The 20492-nt window shown below is 40.1% G+C and overlaps 2 protein-coding genes and 1 long non-coding RNA gene across 4 annotated transcripts in view; 2 read left to right on the top strand and 1 right to left on the bottom strand.

The window, feature by feature from the left end:
* Positions 1-5398, bottom strand: LOC121301073. The gene is made up of 3 exons (XR_005947584.1): positions 4697-5398; positions 2410-2463; positions 1-2086 (listed from the first exon to the last, which is right to left on the bottom strand). It is a non-coding gene; the product is annotated as an uncharacterized LOC121301073 (long non-coding RNA).
* The window catches only part of LOC121301072 (unconventional myosin-If-like), a 40022-nt gene extending 31909 nt beyond the window's left edge, over positions 1-8113 (top strand). For both annotated transcript variants that reach the window (XM_041230187.1, XM_041230188.1), the window contains 3 exons: positions 5412-5610; positions 6261-6436; positions 6854-8113. In XM_041230187.1, the coding sequence (XP_041086121.1) occupies positions 5412-5610; positions 6261-6436; positions 6854-6930 (452 nt within the window). In that variant the 3' untranslated portion in view covers positions 6931-8113. The remainder of the gene's footprint in view (positions 1-5411; positions 5611-6260; positions 6437-6853) is intronic.
* A 1649-nt stretch (positions 8114-9762) lies between these two features.
* LOC121300599 (zinc finger protein 414-like) lies at positions 9763-16956 on the top strand. Its single transcript, XM_041229205.1, has 7 exons — positions 9763-9856; positions 11664-11824; positions 12387-12494; positions 12586-12691; positions 13187-13743; positions 14406-14558; positions 16762-16956. The coding sequence occupies exons 2-7, from the start codon at positions 11818-11820 to the stop codon at positions 16836-16838; spliced, it is 1008 nt and encodes a 335-aa protein (XP_041085139.1). The 5' UTR covers positions 9763-9856; positions 11664-11817; the 3' UTR covers positions 16839-16956.
* The last annotated feature ends 3536 nt before the right edge of the window (positions 16957-20492 follow it).

Genomic DNA, 20492 nt, shown 5'->3' with positions numbered 1-20492 from the left:
CCAATCCACAGCATTGCAAGCAATGAATCAATCACAGCATTGCAAGCAATGAATCAATCACAGCATTGCAAGCAATGAATCAATCACAGCATTGCAAGCAATGAATCAATCACAGCATTGCAAGAAATTAATCAATCACAGCATTGCAAGCAATTAATCAATCACAGCATGACAACAAATTGAAAGTCGTATTAGCCACATATTAGTTTATAAGGAGAAATTAAGAAACGTGACAGATTTAGTCATATCAGCCAACCTAGCCAGTTTACAAGCTAACGTTAACAGTGCTTGACTACAAATTGAGTCATTACTAACGTTAACAAGCCTCGCTAATTACCATTAGCTTATTACAGCTAGCGTTAACTAAAGCATAAGTTACTCTAACATACGCTGCTTAAAATAAGGGACAACATTATGAAACAAAATAAAAGTAAAAATGTAAGTGATTTTTATTTATTTATATGTGGTTAGCACTGCTGCCTGACAGCGCCAGGGTCCTGGGTTCAAATCCGGCTTAGGGGGTCAGTCTGTGTGGAGTTTGCATGTTCTCCTTGTGTTCGCCTGGGTTTTCTCCGCGTATTCTGGTTTCCTCCCGCAGTCCAGACATGCTGTTCAGGTTGATTGTCAACTCTAAATTGCCCTGTGTGTGTGGTGCCCTGTGATGGTCCTGTCCAGGGTGTAGTCCCGCCTTACGCCCAGAGACTGCCGGGTTAGGCTCCTGCTCACCGCAACTCTGTAAAAGATTAAGGATAGATCAGCTAGCTTGTTGTGTTGCCTGTGGCGTCGTTTCATGCTAGCTACTAGTGTAATCAGAAACTGCTTGCTCAGACACTGTAATGTAGGCCAGCCCTTCCCAGTCTCTTTCTCCAAATGACCCCATTCCAAAAAAGAAAATATTTGGTGACCCCCATAATGTTGCGGACAATATGAACCTTTGAGCATAAATACAACCTTACAAATACAACTTTAAATAATAGCCATATACTTTATATTTTAAACATGCAAATGCTTTATACCGTTCAATTACAATAAATATGACCAACACAACATGCTAATATATGTACATGTTCGACAATAATCTTTTTGTAAATTGACTGTATATGGCTTAGGATCCCGACCTCAGGGTTGAGAACCACTGATGTAGGCTAACTGCATGTTCTCTTTACATTGTTATGCATAAGAGAATTGTTAAGCATGAGGAAGCATAAAACAACGCCATGGTGTTTCGATGCACTCCAGTGACTTTTTAAAGATAGCTATATTTTGATTGAGAGCCTCAGCAAGAGTCCGCTATATATGCATGTAACAGGATGGCCCAGGGGCAACAATGCAGGTAAACAAAGGGGTTTTATTAAGAAAAAAAAGGTTTCCAATTGAGGGAGTGCTGCTTTTATAGCAGGTGGCTGGGGTTGATTGTTCAATTAACTCCAATCAACACCCATGTTGCCATGATAATGTTTCTTTTCTAAGACTGTCAGAAACCTACATGCAATAACAAATCTGCCGTACACTGTAGTACACTTAAATAAGAGTGAAAACATACCGTTATCTGATTGGATCCTTCACTTGACTTTGATCCTTCAAAGAAACCCGGAATTATTAATGTGATTGACTAAGTGCTTTCCATTAATTCAGAGTTAATTGTTTTGCTTTAGCTAATTTTCCTTTATGAGACCACAACTGGAATCCACTGGAGACACCACAGAGGGTAATACCTGTTTCTCTGTGGGAGTCTGCAGTCGCTGTTTTTTCCCCCTATCTCAGCTTCCTGTGTGTCACCTGTTAACACATGGACAGCCTTAAACCTTTAATTTCATGTAATTATGAATTAAATACTTTCCACGTATTCGAAGACTCATGTTTTTCAGGCGTTATTCATAATTATTGTGAACTTTGAATACACAGACTAATACCTGTCTTCCATGGGTATTCAACATAAAAAATATATATACTAACTTAGTATATCAATACAGAGTTAATCGTTATTCACGAAAATAACAAGCGATAACAGAATCTTACACATACCTTCCAAGGGAGAAGCTCTCCATAAGGAGCACACACCACCACTTACGAATAACCGGCATGTCTAACAAACGATTGAAAATAGATATTGATTTCATATTCTCATTCTGCATATTTCCTCTTGAAAGCCTTTAAAATCAAAGGCCATACCCATTGTAATGTACTAGCCATACTATAAAATGAATTAAACAATCCATTAGCATACTTCACAAAGCAGAGTTTTATTACTGAAATACCCTGCTTATTTACCCACTCACCATCAACTTGAAAACGCTACAGTCGATGCCTGTGTATTGCTCTGGAAGATCCTTTAAATTGTGATAGTATGAGTACATAGAAAATGACAAAAAACATCCCTTCCCTTACAACAAAGTATATATGACTTACTCTTAGGCCAGTTATGGTTGTCCAAGGACCTTTGACAACAACTCTGCCAGATTGCTGTAAATACACACAACTTGTTAGTTGGTGTGTTGGCAAATTAGTGATTTATGAAAAGCATGCATAAAACACAGAACACAAGCAGTTAGTATTATGTAATTGGAAATTATATAAACGTGTACGGTCTAAAACAAAACCACCATGAACATCTTACATTAGTGTAAACTATGAATTGAAGAAACAATTTGCAGGTTCTCCCTAGTAATTTAAACAGGGTTTTCCCTGCCATTCTCCATGCTAGGTGGCCCACCTAAGAGTTTTTCTCTTACCACCTAAGGGGTACATGCCCAAAAAGCAGCTCAAACCTGTGTTGTATGAAATTGACCCCAAAAACATGTTGTTGTTTTTTTTCACACTTCCATCCCGGAATCGCCCAACCCCTGTGTTGCCTCACCACCTAATCCATTTCAAAACCCAGGGAAAACCCTGTTAAAGTATGATACTGCAAATGAAGCACTATACTGGAGCAACACAACAGTTCCATTGTCTTGAGGAGAAGCCTGTAGTATGAGCTCAAAACTCTAGAACAAGAGTTGAACTTTATATTCCAAAATGAATGAAGCTGCTGCACCCCCCTTTCCAGCTGCGGCACCCCCCTTTCCAGCTGCGCACCCCCCTTTCCAGCACCCCCCTTTCCAGCTGCGACACCCCCCTTTCCAGCTGCAGCACCCCCCTTTCCAGCTGCAGCACCCCCCTTTCCAGCTGCGACACCCCCCTTTCCAGCTGCGACACCCCCCCTTTCCAGCTGCGACTACCTTCGATCCAACTGCTGATGCTGCTGCTTTTTCAACAGTCGGTTGAGCCTGGTTGGATCCAGAGTGCAAGTGTTTAATGAAATTATCTTTCTTGATGATTGTCTGTTGACAACGGAAGCAGTGAGAATGGCCTGTTTCCCTACAGTCCCAGTGAGAAAAGTTGGAATATAAACACACTGATGGTGTGCCTTAGAAATCATTTCAAATGGTGATTATAAAATGGTTAACAAGCCTTCATGTTTCACTGCTCCATTCAAGTGAACAGTCATATGATTTTTAAATTTGTGGCGCAGTGCTAGTTTAAATTCCGACGTTGAGCAAAATGGATAATATATGATGTACAACACTTGGCACATCTACTGATTTCTGGGGCCTCTCCCGTTTGTATTACTGTACAGTGAAATGATTGATTACACTGTGTAACAATTTTTTTTTGTTTTGCTCCTGGGTAGTAACTGTTATTTCCTAATTGCTTATGCCTCAAAAGTATAGAACATGGCTATTATTCCCCACAGACTTTGCTTTTGTGACCAGGACAGTGATATTTCAAAATATCACTATTTCCAATGGGAAAATGGGCAAATGTGTGTCTTTTCATTCACATAAAGTCAGAAAAAACCACATATGAATCCAAATTAACATGTATTTATACTAAAGTAAATACAGTATAATCGTAAATCTCAAAAAACTACTCACTTCCAAATCTTTTGTAGTCATCTTTGTATTACTTTAGTATAAATACATGTTAATTTGGATTCATATGTTGTTTTTTTCTGGCTTTATGTGAACGAAAAGACACACATTTGCCCATTTTCCCATTGGAAATAGTGATATTTTGAAATATCACTGTCCTGGTCACAAAAGCAAAGTCTGTGGGGAATAATAGCCATGTTCTATACTTTTGAGGCATAAGCAATTAGGAAATAACACTTACTACCCAGGAACAAAAATTGTGTTACATAGTGTTATCTAGCTAATTAGTTAGCAATGTTTGCTACTATACAGTACATAATGTGAACCATTAATAAAGGACAGTACATGTAGCATAGTTTTATGATTAGCTGCAAGATGCTACCCAGCTACACACATCTAAAACCAGCACACAGTAAAGACTGGAAAAACAGCAAATATATCAAATGAATGAATCATTACTTTAGAATGGACGAAGTAACGTTTGCTAACACACACACAACATGTAACTTACAGTAAGCAATAACGTTAAGTCCTTTTCGAAAAACAAATCATTTTTCACACATAACGTCGCTAACTTAACAAGCTCAGTAGTGCCAAAGCAACTTGCGAAACAAGTAATCTTAGTTAACTTAGTGTTAGCTAACAACTTAAATTATACAGACAGAATATGTCATGGCACATTTGAGCAAAAAACAATCATGCAAAGACATGCGATGCATTGCACCTGATTTATCCACAGAGCTAGCTAGCTGCCGTTCAATTCAATCACATGTCTTATCGCTTACCTTTTTCTCTCTATCTTCCATCTTTTTTCTGTTGTCCCCTTTTCTGGAATAACATCACTTCTTCTGATGGCATCTGAACTCCTCACGTGCGGATGGGAGGGGGAAGATGCGCACGCAGAAAGGCTAAGAAGGGCGGCTGAGAGGGAGGTGCCTCTCACCCTGGGTCTGCGGGGATGCAGCCATAGCCTTCTCACATTGCAAGCAATGAACCAATCACAGCATTGCAAAGAATGAACCAATCACAGCATTGCAAGCAATGATGCATTCTCTGAGCTAATAGGGCTGGTGACTTCTGGGGACACTGTGCCGCAATTAGTGAATAACTGTGTGGGTGTCTACTAGACATTTCAAGGTGATGTACAAAAACAAAAGCTCCTAATTTAGTATTTTCTTCTGGTGGACAAATGTTCACTGCAAATTCCTTTAAGGGATTTTTGCAGAGAACCTGCTGCACCTGACTCTGTGTGATCATTTGAACCCTGAGTGCATGTGCCCTTGAGCTATCTGTCTTAAACAACAGGAAAAGGGGGGGCCTGTTTTGGAGCAAGTGCAAAGGCAAATTAATTACTGAATGAAATGATTTAAACGGTAAAACATTTACAAGAAACAACTTAGTGCCAGGTCCGAGCAGGATATTTCATCAGTGCATTGCATTTCATTCACAGCTTGCTGCTTGAAATGATTGTATTTGTTTTTGTGCACTTTGCCTCTTCAGGTAACTACAAGAACGGAGCGGCGCAGTTCTCCCGCAATGACACCAGGAGGCAGGAGCAGCAGTACTCCATGCCCCAGATGCAAAGCCGCCCCCCTGTGGGGGTGTTGCCCAAGCAGGGCTCTACCTCCAAGGCCCGGCATGCTATCTCAGAGGCAGAGAACCTGGAGTTCCTCAACGTGCCCGACCAGGGTGTGGCAGGGTAACGTCACCTCTGGTTTGATTTTCTGAAATGCCAATGCTCGAGAATGAAATGCTCCTGAAGATGAGGGGCTACGGCGCTATATTTCTCCTATATACTGTAAAAATCTTGAGCTGCACAGATGAAGATCTAAATACTGCCACTGTTTAAATATTAAAATAGGAACGAATTCCAGCACCGAAGACTTGGTTAAAGAATCGACACGTTTGTCATTGTATTTGTAAAAAAAAGGAACAAATTTGTCGGTTTACTTTTTAAAGACAAGAATATTCTTAAGAGACTCACACATACAGTACTGTTAGAGATTTAGGTTATTAAAAAGATCTAACTGCTGCAGTATTAAAATCTGTTTCCATCAATTGAATAAACTTCTGTGTGTGGCAGTGGCACGGGAACAAAGTGGGGGTGCTGAAAGCCATTGAACAAAACTGTAACCCCTGTATATGATGGAAGCCATGCAAAGCCAAGGTGGTGCTTCCACACCATCAGCACCCCTAGTTCCAGCGCCCTTGGTGTATGGTAGTCTTCTAAAAAAAAAAAACACACTTAGACAAACTCAGCCAGTGCGTTTGCAGTATGTATATAATGGGTGAGCGATGCAGGGATCCTCAACCTGGTTCTCCTGTAAGCGTGTCTCTCTTGTCCTGCAGGATGCAAAGGAAGAAGAGCATCAGCCAGCACCGCCCCCCTCCGGCTGTGACGGGACGGCCCAAACCCCAGGCCTGCCCCCAGTGGCCCCGCTGTCGGGCCCTCTATCAGTATGTGGGACAGGACATCGACGAGCTTAGCTTCAATGTCAATGATGTCATCGACATTCTAAACGAGGGTGAGGCAGCAGGCCACGCTGTGACATCACTCACTGTGGTGGTGGTGGTGGTGGTGGTGGGGGGGGAGGGGGCATACACACCAGGCCTGATTTTACCACTGTGGGCAAATCACTTATGTAATAGATTTACTATGGTGGGGGTAATTTGCTTGCAATTTGCCCATAGCGGGAAATACAGATCATCGGGTCACAGTGCAATATGCATCACAACAAGCAGCCTGTTCTTCCTCAAAAAACAGGTTATACCAGTTTTGTTTAAAATGCTATGGGTGTACAGCAGAAAGGGGTAGTGTTAGAAATCCAATCAAACAGTTTCTCATCAAGGAAGTATTTACAGTAACTCGCTTTGCCACACAAGGATTAACGATTTAAGTGTGATTTTTTTTAATTTTCTGCCCTCCTCATCTCTTTTCTTAGACACCTCCGGTTGGTGGAGAGGAAAATTTAAAGGCAAAGAAGGGCTTTTCCCAGGGAACTATGTAGAGAAGATATGAATTCTTCAGCTGAGAAGAATCTGCATTACGCCCAGGCCCAGGACAAAGGGGCTGCAGCTTTAAACACTTCCAAGTTGTCAACATATGTATATAAATATATATAATCACACCTCCACAGCCACATTGCTACACCAGACGTGCAGAAAAAACATCTAAATGTGTTCTGGGGCTATGATATTAGTGCTGAAGTTCAGCACAGGCTTTGAAAGGTTGTTTTGCTGTGGGGGTGTGATCTGTATACAGTACTGTACAATCGTGCAAATAGACACATGCACTTATACTGGGGAGATAAACACACTGGTTTGCATGCAGTGAAGCCGATTAGAAATCCACCTACTTTAATGTGGTATTTTATACATTTTACTACCCAACTTGCCATACTCTTACAAAGCAATGCCTAAGCATTTCAGCCCCCATGCCTTGCATTTGAACTCATCTTCAGCCATGGAGCACTTATACTCATGCATGCGTTATGTATGAAACTGAAGACTGAATTTCCATGGGAAACAGTGTACACCTCAGTAGAAGCCCGTACCACTTTGCACGATTATACGGTACAGGTTGCTCAAGAAGGGAATTAGATGTTGTATGTAATAGGGAGAGGTGGATCATCTGTGATCATCCTGTATGGAGTATTGATAGATTAGCCTGTGCAATGCTTGACAAAACACTGCTCCTTCTTGGGTCCAATCGCCCCTGTATTTAATATATTTTAACCCTTTACTGCCCAGTATCCAGTATATTTGACATCGAGATAATACCATTAAATAGGTATGGGAACATACCCAGGGCAGTAAAGAGTTAATAGAACAAAGATGCCAGCTGCTAAGGGACATTGCATTACTGCAGTGCACCCCGAGCAACATTCAGTGAAACAGAATGAAAGCACTGTCATCTGCATGTGCAGTGCCATGAATTATACCAAAGAACTTACAGTATATGCAATAAGGTGCTGCTGAGCTCTTATAGCCTAGATTCTAGCTATATCTCTGTGCCCAAAAACTGTAAGATACTTCAGCGTGATTGTGGTTCACGGTCGTAAAGTAATAAATAAGTTTTAGATCAAAAATGTTGAAAAAATGGAAATTGTGTAGTTTTTTTTTTATTATTATTATTATTATTATTATATTACAACTAACGTCTTTGTAAATTAATAAGAACTACTGCTTCCCCAAAACTTGAATGTCGTTATTGTTACAGTATAATGTACACAACCTTTTTTTATAGATTTTTTTTTTCTGTATTCAATAAAAAAAAGTATTCTGAATGAAAAATAAAAACTGTATTGCATTCTTTGGTCGTTTCCAGTGAATGGTGTCTAATAGAGGAAGATGGTGGCTGCAGAGATAGTCATGATATTTAAGTAGAGTACACTGGGTGCCAGTGGAACCGAATGCATTAGTTTCTTTTTTAAATGAACAGTAGCGAGCAAAATAGTAATAACATTTTTCTACCATACACATTTTTTTTTTCTAGGACTCAGATGTGCAGTTTTGAAAGAAACACATTCTAGCAAACACATATTTTTATTTTAAAACTTAAGATTTTAAAATATCTGGCACTACACTAACTGAAAGAAAACTGTTCACAAGCCATACAATGTTGTATTTCCTGAGTCCTTTCATCTGGAGAGTGAATTTGTCCCCACCCCATTCACTGGCTTCTTTCCTGTCAGTAGCCCATCTGACAGTACAGCATATCCTCAGTACACATATTGGTAGTTATGTCATTATGTTTATGTCATTAAATCATAAACGGCCCGTCTGTAAAAATTTGGGGCCCAGCCAGGAATGAAATCCTGCCGCCGCCACAGCTGTATCCCTTATTGACTGACTTGCTTTCATCAGCCAGTAACATGCTTTGACCCAGAAAAGACACTGCTGGAGTGAAATGACCCAGGAAGTACAAGTGCAAGCAAGGAATACTGGAATAAACCATAGAAACTGAGAGCGTCTTTTAACCTAATGCAGTACCAGATGTAATGTTTTACAATGGGGAAAAAATGTGTTTCTCTCAAAACTGCACATTTGAGGGCAGCTAAGGGCAGTGCAAAATGGCCGCGATTAATTGAACTATTTTGTTAGCTACAATTATTTAAATCAACCTCCTGATTTATTTTAAGCTTTTTTATTTTTTTTCTGGAGAATTAGGACACCTGGGATCATGTTAATACTGTGAACAGCACCCATTTAGTGCAATGCTTTATACACTGTAACTCAGAAGCAAACTGTCTCCGAATACAGACATAGCAACATGCTTTTGCAATTGGAATCCTATTTGCACCAAAACTAATCGATGTAACGGATCGGAAAGCACCCTAAAAATATGTAAGTGTGGTGATACACAAGTATTTAGTGTTAGCGTTAGAAATCCAATTACTGCAGAACATTTTGCATTAGGCAATTACTTGTGTCCAAAATAGAATGCAGGTAAGAATGAACTGTGAAAATAGTTCATTTCCATTGCTTTAGAATCTTAGTATGAAGAATATATATATATATATTATATATATATATATATATATATATATATATATATATATCTATATATATATATATAATTTAAAAAGCAGGTATGAGTCATTGCTACATTTCAAAGGAATTTAAAAGGTAATTTCCAACAATGTGCTGGAAATGTAAACACATTAGCAGGAATCCACCAACCAAGGGTATTGCGTCACAGTAACACCGCTCCCTTGTTTAACTCGCGACAGCTCGTCTCATCCAAAATGGCTGCGTAGATTCTTAATAGAAGCATAATATTTGTTGTTAAAATGTAATAATATTTATGTTTGTAAAAGGTTTTAAACTATCTGACTTTAGAAAATACGAACGTCATTCCACTCGACCGTCAGGGAACCTCTCTATAAGCTATTTCGGTTTGGTTTTTTTTCCCCGCGATGGAAGGTCCACAGTTCCCGAACTAGGCGAGTGCTGTATTGAACGGGACACTGTCTTGTCCTGTTTGGTACTACATGTTAAAAATAATAAGAATAAAGTAAAAGGTGCATTGACAGTGTTGAGACCATAGATATGAACTTATTTTACATAGCGGTGTACAATGTGTTGATTAAGCAGAACAATCTCTCAATGAGGATATTTGTTTACCTGTGTACGTTTCACACACAGAAATAAGACGTTAACAATACTAGGACAAATACCTAATGTGTGTTTTATGGGAATGAGAGCAAACTATAACTTGAATTTAGTTTATAAAAATATTAAGCACCACATTTGCCATTAATAACATTGTATTTGTGAAGCAAGGTTGTTATATATAACTCCAGTGTACAAAATTGAAGGCATGTGAAAGAAAAGGATTTTAAAAATGTACACAGAAAGTTTAAAAGATATATATATATTCAGTCAGTAACATATTTCCACCCAGCCCTGGATTTCACATGGAACTTACCAGAAACGGGCAATAGTATATCTTTTTTAGACATTTCCATCACTGTTTTGAATTCCACCATTAATACCACTGTCTACTACAAACCAACTGATTCGCATTCATATCTGCAGAATGACTCCTCACACCCTAAGGCTTGCCGTGACTCGATTCCTTATTCACAACTGTTAAGACTCACGTATTTCCAGCGACGATCAAGATTTTTTCACCAAAAGCGAGGAAATGTGTGTGTTTTTTGGAAATTGTGGCTTCCCAGACAAAATTATCACTAAAGCTAAATCCTGCATTTCAAATATAAATAGAAAAAATGTGTTATATAATAACAACATACAACACACAGATGATAGAATCCCTCTGGTACTCACTTAGCACCCTACCAACAGAAAGATACAGAGAAGTGTGCAAAGAAACTTTACAATGTTACAAGAAGACCCATCTACAGTGCCTATTTTCAAGACTCCCCCCTTGATGTCATATAGAAGAGACAAGAATATAAGAGAATATGTGGTACACAGTGCTATTCATCCTTTTGGGGAACCTTTGAAAAGTACATATCCATGTAATAGACCACAATGTAATACCTGTAAATACATTCATTCTGAAACAGAGATTAGAGGCATTAAATCTTCATTCAACATTCATGAACATTTTACTTGTACATCTATAGGAATAGTCTACTGTATCTACTTTTTGTGTACAATTTGTTAAAACCTTTTCTTTATATATATATATATATATATATATATATATATATATATATATATATATATATATTACATATATTATATACACACACTATATATAGATATGGGAATATCCCACATATGTGTATATATATATATATATATATATATTATATATATAGATATATATTTAGATCTATATCTTATATATATATATATAATGTCATAAGATGTGCAGTATATATCGAACAGTGTTCATGTGCAGTATATGAGCAGGTAAGGGCAACTAGGCTGATCTCAGGAGTTAATGACGTGAGCTATGAGGTCAGGTTAAAATAATGAAATCTCTTCAGCCTAGACATGACTTCAAATTTAGTAGAGTAGAACAATAGGGCATATGTGGAAGCTGAGTAATAGTAAGTTTAGAGCAGAAGATAGGATCAAAACACTGGGACAATTTAAAGAAAGCGCTGGATTCCATGCTTTTAAATTAGACACACACACACACACCCCCCCCCCCCCCCCAAAAAAAAAAAACAATAAATAATAAGTACTAGTGAGGAAATGTTTTATGGATATGGATATTTGTTTTCTTCGATGCTTTTGTTTATGGACTTGCTGAAGCCAGTGTTTGTTTTCTAGACAGTATCCCCTGGAGAAGCTGTCAGACCTTCTGGCCGCAGTTGAAGTCCAGTCTGCAAGTGGGGTTTCCTTACCAGGAGCCCTTGGCCTCTGCGGGCACCAACATGTCCGTGTTACCAAAGGAGGAGCAGGGAGCGTGGTCTCCTGCAATGTCATGGAAGGTATTGTATCAGACAGACCTGTCGGTAATTACAGTTGGAATTGTGCAATTCAGAATTAATTGCAGTGCAATAGCTGTGATCAGTTATATAGAGTAAACCGTGTGAACATGTTAATGTGTGCAGTTGTTTAGGTAACTTTAGTGTTGTTATAATTATAACTGTAATTGAACGAAATAGCATTGCAATTGCAATATCATCAAGCAATGCTGTTGTAATAGTAATTCTGATTATAACTGACCCCAGGTCAGGTATGAGATGCAGGTGCAGCAGGATTCAGTGGGGAGATCCACTTGTTGAGATGCAATACAAAAATTGTCAGGTAACAGCAATTTGGTGGTTAAGGTAATCTGGGGACGTGAAGCTTGCTTGAGGTTGGATAACTCTTGCAAGGCGTTTGATCGGCTCAGAGCAGGTTATTGAGGTGTGTTGTAAAGCATCCAAGACATATTCTAAAAAAAAATTAGCTGCATGAAGGTAATCTCACAACAGTTTCCTGGGATTTCAGGAACCAGGATCATGGGGTAGAAAACTTGGGTTTGACAATATTTCTGTCCTTTTACAGGAAAAGGGATGCATTGCTCTTTTTCCGGCTGCAAGCAAGTCTTTTGGGACATGCAAGAGCTAATGAGGCACGCGGGAAGCCACTACATTGCCACGCAGTCCTTGCAGGGTAAGCACAGCTAGCAGACACAGGACAGGGGCTGGCTCCTTTTGTCCAGACGCAAGGTTGCTCAGTGAGTGTGTGTGTTCATCTCTTCCAGGTAAACTGTTCCATTGCTCCACTCTGAGGTGCACAGGGACCTTTCCCAGCATGCAACAGCTCATGGATCATATGCGTCAACATTACAAACCCAATCGCTACTTCATGTAAGTCAGTGGGAAGAGGGGGGTGTGGAGGACAGCTATACAGATCTGAGTGTATTTATGTTTCCACAAGTATATGGAACGCCAGGAAAGGCTCTATTTTAATCATTTAAAGAGTATATTTAGGTAGACCAATTGAATATATAGATATAGCCAGTTGATATGTTTTGTGCTTATGAAAGGCATAACTAGTAAGTGAGGCCCCAAGTGGCTTGGTACTAAGGAAACCATGGTAATAAAGCTGGACAGATGTTTTCTCATGTGGGATTCCCCACACTTGCTTCCAATGTGCCTCAACTACTCCAGGAGGTAAGAGGGTAGATCAGAGTCCATACCTATCCAGTTCTTGGTCTTTCTGAGAAACAGTCTGCAAAGTGGCAGTTGTAATGGGTGGTTTTGTTTTTTTTTTTTTTTTTTTATGAGAGCACCTGTCCGCTATAGTGAGCTTTTCAGAACCACAGATTTTTTTTTGGTTTTTCTTTTTTTTTTTTTTTGCAGATGTGAAAACTGCAAAGTGCATTTGCGCACACACCGGGCCCTTTTCAAGCATCTCCACATCTGCTCCAAGGTTGTCAAAAACAAAGCAGCTCACAAGCTGGAGAAGCCTAAACCAGCCACTCTGCCTGCCACAGAGCTCTCCAAACCGCAGGTCAAACGAGCTGCCCCCGAGCTGCCCAAACTGCAGAGTGTCATCCAACATCTTGAGAAGCTGGTGCCCTCGAGCCTGGCTTCGGCTCCCTCCCAGCCCCAGGCCTCCAAGGCTGCCCCCTCCATCTCCAACAGCCTGCCCAGCGTCCACAGCTCTCTTAGCTCTGTACCCCTGGTCTCTCCGAGTCCGCACCCCTTCCAGCTGCTCGAACCGTCCCAGTTCGGACCCTCACCCCTGCGCTTTGCTGGCCAGTCGCACGGCGCCTCCATGCCTGGCCATTTCCTGCCCTACGTGCACCCCACTTCCTACTCCTTACCCCAGTCTGTCGTACAGCAGCGCCTCGGGCCGTTTGTCCCCAACCAAGCTGGGCTTCCCGCCTCCAACGCTGTGTGGAAGAAAAACCAAGGTGAGATGTGTGGATTTCAGAAGGTGTTTAATAGAAGTTCATTATTAGGACGAGGTTTGACTGAAATCTGTCTGGTTTTTCAAGAAAGTGGAGATTAGAGTACTCAAATCTAAGAAATGATTTAGTCTGATGCTACAATTCCATAGCCTATAAATAGTAAGAACCATTTCCTGCAGCCTGCCATATCGGACAATTTGTGGTTTTGGGATATTTAGGAATAATGTAATTTTGTTTTTTACTGACTGAGCAGTATTGTCTCAACAAGGTCAAGTGTTCAATTCAGTACTGAAGGATCTGGCTGGAACAAGGTCCTGGATTGGAATGGACCAAAACTGATGCGGTAAAAACACTTAATTGGCCAAGCTGTTGAAAGCTATGTCTATAGTAGTTGATGGGTGGCTTGCAGTAAATCATTTGAGCTCTCAGCTGAGATTAACTGAAATAATAATACTCCTAACTTGTTGCATTTTAGTAGTATAATTTGCACTTACTGTAAATTATACTGTATTTAAATATCAATTTAGCACTGTAACCCTGTACTGCCTTGTAACTCCTGTAAGTCACCTTGGATAAAGGGATCTGCCAAATAAATAAATGTTGATAATAATAACTTATTGTTATTGTTGCTGTTATTGTTATTTTCTGTCTGTTGACATTTACAGGCCAGTCCTTCAACAGTCGCATTGTGTGGGAGCACACTAGAGGGCGCTATAACTGCCTACAGTGCTTGCACTCCACCCCATCCCGCGAGGAGATGACACTGCACATCGAGGAGCAGCACAAGGGTCCTGTCAACCGGATGCAAGGAGACATGGGTAGGGGCCTCACAGCATTCTGCTGCCCCCCCGAGTCAAACAACGTAAACCTCGGCGTTCTGTCACGGCTGGATTTTATTTGAGCATTCTTCAGCACTGGGGAATCGCCCTGGATTTCACAGATAGGTAATGGATAAGGGTGATTCCTCAGTGCTGTGAAATGCTTCCGAAACACCTAGTTGTAGCATAACTCTGCTGGCTGCATACTGTATGTTTTATTTTATAATTTATGATTGTGTTTTGAAGTTATGGATGAATTGCTGCTGCTATTCCAGTGGTCACGATGCTAATATTACACTTCGCACAGATCTTAATGTCACAGACAGCATTTTAATATTTCCGACTGTTAAGGAGAAATAGGCATAAATAGGAACCGTCTTCTTTTCCAGTGTTGAAGAAAAACTCAGTAAATGTTTGAGCTCTTAAGCTCTGATATGTACAGTGCCGTGAAAAAGTATTTGCCCCCTGTCTGATTTTCTGCATTTTTGCACGTTTTCCACATTGAATTTGGTCAGATCTCTTTGTGGGTTGTAGTAGTATATAGAGGGAGTCTGAGAGACAGAATGACTCCAAAGTTTGATGCTTCTTTCATTTGTTTGGTGTGCAAGGTAATCAAACATGCAAAATCTTCAGGTGTGAAAAAGTTATTGCTCCCCTAGTTAACTCAACCCAGTTAAAGGGATAATTAGGGTCACCTGTTTGAATACTTTGGTTAACAATCAGGCCTGATTTGGGCCAGCCCTGCCAAATATAAATCTGACTAACTTTGGCCCTTACCATCAGAGGGAAGTTGTCAGCACACAGGTTCTAGAGGCACATCATGCCACAATCAAAAGAAATTCCTGAAGTTGTTGATGCCGATTAGAAAGGAAAGGGTTACAAAGCCATTTCTAAGGCTCTGGGGCTCTAGCAAACCACAGTCAGAGCCATATTGTCCAAATGGAGAAAGTTTGGCACAGTAGTGAATCTTCCCAGGAGTGGCCGTCCTGCCAAAATCTCTCCAAGAGCAAGGTGTAAAATCATCGTGGAAATCACAAAGAACCCTAGAACAACATCCAGGGATCTGCAGGCCTCTCTCACCTCAGCTAAGGTCAGTGTTCATGACTCCACCATCAGAAAGACACTGGGCAAAAACGTGATTCATGGCAGAGGAGCAAGGCGGAAACCACTGCTCACTAAGAAGAACATGAATGCTCGTCTCAAGTTTGCCAAAAAGCACCTGGATGATCCTCAAGAGTTCTGGAACAATGTTCTATGGACAGATGAGTCAAAAGTGGAACTTTTTGGCCAACATGGGCCTCATTATGTCTAGCAAAAACCAAACACTGCAATCCACAGTAAGAACCTCATACCAACGGTCAAGCATGGTGGTGGTAGTGTCTTGATTTGGGGATGCTTTGCCATCATTGAAAGAACCATGAATTCTGCTCTGTATGAGAGAATTCTACAGGAGAATGTCAGGCCATCCGTCCGTGAGCTGAAGCTGAAGCGCAGCTGGGTCATGCAGCAAGACAATGATCTGAAACAAACAAGCAAGTCTACATCAGAATGATTGAAGAACAAGACATTTTAAGTTTTATAATGGCCTAGTCAAAGTCAAGGCCTAAACCCCATTGAGATGTTGTGGCAGGACCTGAAACAAACAGTTTATGCTCCAAAACTCACAAATGTCACTGAGGTGAAGCAGTTCTGCATGAGCAGGCCAAAAATTCCTCCATGGCGCTGTAAGAGACTGATCAATAACTACAGGAAGCATTTGATTGCAGTTATTGCTGCTAAAGGTGGCGTAACCAGTTATTGAGTTTAAGGGGTCGATTACTTTTTCACACGGGTGCATTGGGTGTTGCATAGGTTTCTTTAATAAATTAAATAAGTATCAAAATGTTGTGTTGTTTGTTCACTCAGGGTCCTTTTTATCTTATGTTAGATTTTGGTTGAAGATCTGATAACATTCAGTGTCAGAAATATGCAAAAATGCAGAAAATCAGACAGGGCAAATACTTTTTCATTGCACTGTATCTCCTATCAGGTCAGGGTATCAAACTTATCCGAGCAGTACCTTAGACCAGACTAAGAACCTGCTAACACTTATTTTAATGCTGTCAGAAATTTTACACGGATGGATTTAGTTTTAAAAGCTCTGCAATCAGCCCCTGTCCTGTGTTTCTTTAATTATCTAATGGTTTGTTCCAATTTATTTCAGATTTTGATGTCGGACTCACGTCCTTCCACTCGAAATTGACGTCAGAAATGGAGAGCTCCCTCTTTTCACATCTCTGATGGTTTTTTACTGGGTGGGTGGGTTTGTGGGGTTTGATGTAAAAATGGTGAGGAGATTTACAGAGGATGATCTGGTTTGTCAACTCCATTCCTCTGGTACCTTTTTAATTCAGTTTTTTTTTTTTTTTTTTTTTTTTTTTTTTATAATCTGCACGTGACAAAATTTCTTCACGGTTTTTTGACGCAAAGTTTTTTATACTGTGATAAATTCGATAAAACAGTTACTGCACTATCTTCTATGGTTTGTACTGCACTGATTTCAAGAAGTGCCATCTTGACAGCACTCAGGTGTATGACACTATTAATCTATTTTTCCCCATACTATACCAAACATGTTAAGTTCAGAACTGTGCCTGCAGTGTTAATAACCCAGACGGTAGCTTCCATGTGCCAGGGTTACTTTTTTTTTTTAAATTTTATTTAGTCTTCACCAATGATTTTTACCCCGGTTTTCTCCCAATTATTATTTTTATCCCGGTTCATCGCTGCAACTTCCGCACCGAGTCGGGAAACGGCGGCAGACATGTGTCTTCTGAAACTTGTCCTGCCAAGCCATCTTTTTTCATGCTGCAGGTCTACAGTGAAGCTACCAGACCCATAGTGCAGGAGGACAACACAGATCTGAGTGGCTTCTACAGCAGACCCACAGGCGCCCTATTGGCCACAGGAGTCGCTGGTGCTCGGTGAACTGAGGATTACCCTGCCGACCTGAGCCGTCCCCACCAGAGCGGCGCTTGCCCAATTGTTTGCCACCCGCTGGGAACTCCCGGCCATGGCATAACCGGAACTTGAACCAGCGCTCTCCAGGCTATAGGGTGCATCCTGCACTCCTCGTGGAGCTCCTTTACTGGATGCGCCACTCAGGAGCCCCTAGGGTTACATTTCTAACCTCCACCATGGGCAACACACAAGAGCTGACCATTTTCCACTAATTACACAGTTTAAAAGAAAAAATGTGCATTGATCTGCAGCTATAAATCACCACCCAGAAGCAAGCAAGTCACCATTTTGGATCCTTGTTAATTTGTAGAAGGGAATCAGAAATCTCAGATTACCTGTATACTCTTTCACTTCTTCAGTGAAGCATTAATAATACATCTAGCAACGCACCAGGCTGTTCTCTCGCTGCATATGTGGCATTGAACCACTGAACTGAATGTACTAAACTCACTTCAAACATCCTGAAACACGTCCTCACTCATTGGCGTGAGCAGATCAATGTTTACCAAAAAAGCCTACACTGAGTGGACTTAATGTGAGTTTTGTTTGTCCTGTAGTGCACACTGTATGCTGTATAGTCCTATACTGAAATATAAGAATTCGATTTTGAGCCAGTCTAAATCTGAGGAGAAACAGCCTGTATCTTCAAAGAAAATCACAATGGGGAAATATATCAGTTTTTATAATATCTGGAACAAGGTTAGGTTACTTTCACGCTAATAATGTGATAAAAGCAGTTACATGTTGTGGCTGTGTAAGCCATATTTTATTTTTATTTTTATTTTAGAACAGTTCAAGTGAAAATAATGAGTTAAAATAAAAAAAATAACTATACAGTATGTATTTTACTGTATAATTGGAGCATGCATTTCCTTCTTTCATTTCTGCAGTGTTTTGAGCTAGATTCTCCAATGCTCTTGAGATCTCTCTGCTTGGTGCTGCAGTTTGTGGTTCACGTTTCTGTAGAGTCTAATGACGCTGTAAATGTAAATTGCTGGTGTTGCCTGTTGCGTTGCAAGGCAGGAAAAATAAATTCAGCAAGAAAACTTCAAATGGAAACCAGAAAAAGCCACCTAATCCAGTCAAGTTTTAAGAACTCTTGTCTCTAGCCCTGCAGCCAAAGAGCTTGCAGAAGACCCAGTCCTGGGTCTCACACTTCAGTCATGTCCGTATCCACTACTCAAAACCCCACTTTGCATTCTTTCTATGAAGTAGGCTTGTGTTGGATGTTTCAAATGCTCTTCTGAGGGGGGGGGGGGGGGGGGTGGAGCTGGCTACAGGGAGGTCACTTTAAATTTATACAGAATATTGTGTTCTTTTAATAAGAAATGTGCTGGTTACATTTGACATGTTTTTACTGTTCTTGGTGGATATTTAAATATTAAAACAGTAGGCAACAGACATGTTTATAACAGATTCACAGTGTTCTGTATCGCTATAAGCGCCCCAAGTTAATTTAATGGAACTTGCTCCATAACTTAGAGTACTTTCTCTTCTGTGTATCAACAAGCTGTGTCTTTATAATAAACAGTTTCTTGAAGATTGTAGACAAAGAAAAGTCGTATGTTTTTGAACCAGTAGCATAAGCATACCGGGGACTTAAATACTGTATTAAAATTAGGGAGGGGAACAATAGATGAACGAAAAAGTTTGTTCACTAGTAATTAACAATAGATTTTAAAACGAGCACATGTTTTGATCTGCGGATTACGCTATTGAATCCACTAGAGGGCGCTTTTTGTGCATAGCTGATACCAGCTATGCTACTTTGTAGGATTCTTTGATTAAGAGTATTTGTTTAGTTTGGTTTCAAGTAGCGCCCTTTGTGTTACATTCTGTTCTCTATGCTGCTGGTGCACTATTCACGATACCCATGCATGTTCTCTGCTAAAATAAACAATGATATACTCTATTCATTAAATGACCACAGTTGGTCCATCTGTTTGTCAATGTGCATTTTACACCAGACCGACCTTTTTATATATTGGAAATCATGATGCAATCTTATTTTGTTGCATGTGATCCCGGTAAATGTTTTTTTTTTTTTTTTTTGTAAAGTTCACTATAAATGTGTATAACGTGAACAGATATATATATATATATATATATATATATATATATGGGGGAAGGCATATAGCTATACTGGTACTACCATAAAACAACGCATACGGGGTACTTGGGGATATCCGTTATCTTCGCTGTACCATCCACTTGCGGAAGGAAAGAGCAGGACTGGTAGGTGACTTAATCACATAGAAAGACATAAACCTGATGTACGATTCTTGCAAAGGAGCCGGCTCTTTTGTACAGCTGTATCGGCGCTATGCTTCAGTGCGAGAGGTAGCGGGTTTGCGCTCGCCCTTCGCCTGTGGGGATTGCCTTACTGTGTGTGATGTGCCTGCCTGCGGGAACCGAGATCGCTACTATATATATAACGTGGCAATCCACAAGCAGTCCGGCTGAGCAGCACACAAACTGCACAGACAAGCCTCACTCAGTTCTGTCACAGTTCCACTTTTAACCCAGCATGTAAACACGCAGCAGAGTTTGCTGCGGCTGCTATATTGTTTCATAGAAATAATTGAGGACAGATATATTGACAAGAACTAATTTCGAATTTCAAAATTATTTATTTAACCTTGGAATGTAGTTTTCCAGTGGGGTCCTGGCAAATGCTGCTATAAACAAGTAAGACCAGTTGGGTTTTTTTTTTTTTTTTTTTTTCCTTTTTTGATTTTTAGTTGCCAGTAGAGTTTTACTAATTCTCATTCTGAAAAACAAAAAACAGCTTCGTGACAGTAATGAATGTAATAGTTATTATTTGTAGTAGTATCTTTGTTGTTGTTGCTGGTTTGTTAATTAAAAGTAAGCGTAGAGTTTAAGGGTTAAAACTAACATGGAAGAGAAGACTGCAAACATTTCCATGGGGTTGTT

The sequence above is a fragment of the Polyodon spathula genome, chromosome 26, assembly GCF_017654505.1.
Source record: "Polyodon spathula isolate WHYD16114869_AA chromosome 26, ASM1765450v1, whole genome shotgun sequence".
Taxonomy (NCBI): Eukaryota; Metazoa; Chordata; class Actinopteri; order Acipenseriformes; family Polyodontidae; genus Polyodon; species Polyodon spathula.
The sequence above is the reverse complement of the archived record's forward strand: the minus strand, read 5'-3'. Positions and strand labels throughout refer to the sequence as shown.

Coding starts and splice junctions, on each gene's coding strand:
- LOC121300599 (XM_041229205.1), top strand. Junction 13,744..14,405: donor TGTGTGGAAGAAAAACCAAG/GTGAGATGTGTG, acceptor TGACATTTACAG/GCCAGTCCTTCAACAGTCGC. Junction 14,559..16,761: donor CCGGATGCAAGGAGACATGG/GTAGGGGCCTCA, acceptor AATTTATTTCAG/ATTTTGATGTCGGACTCACG.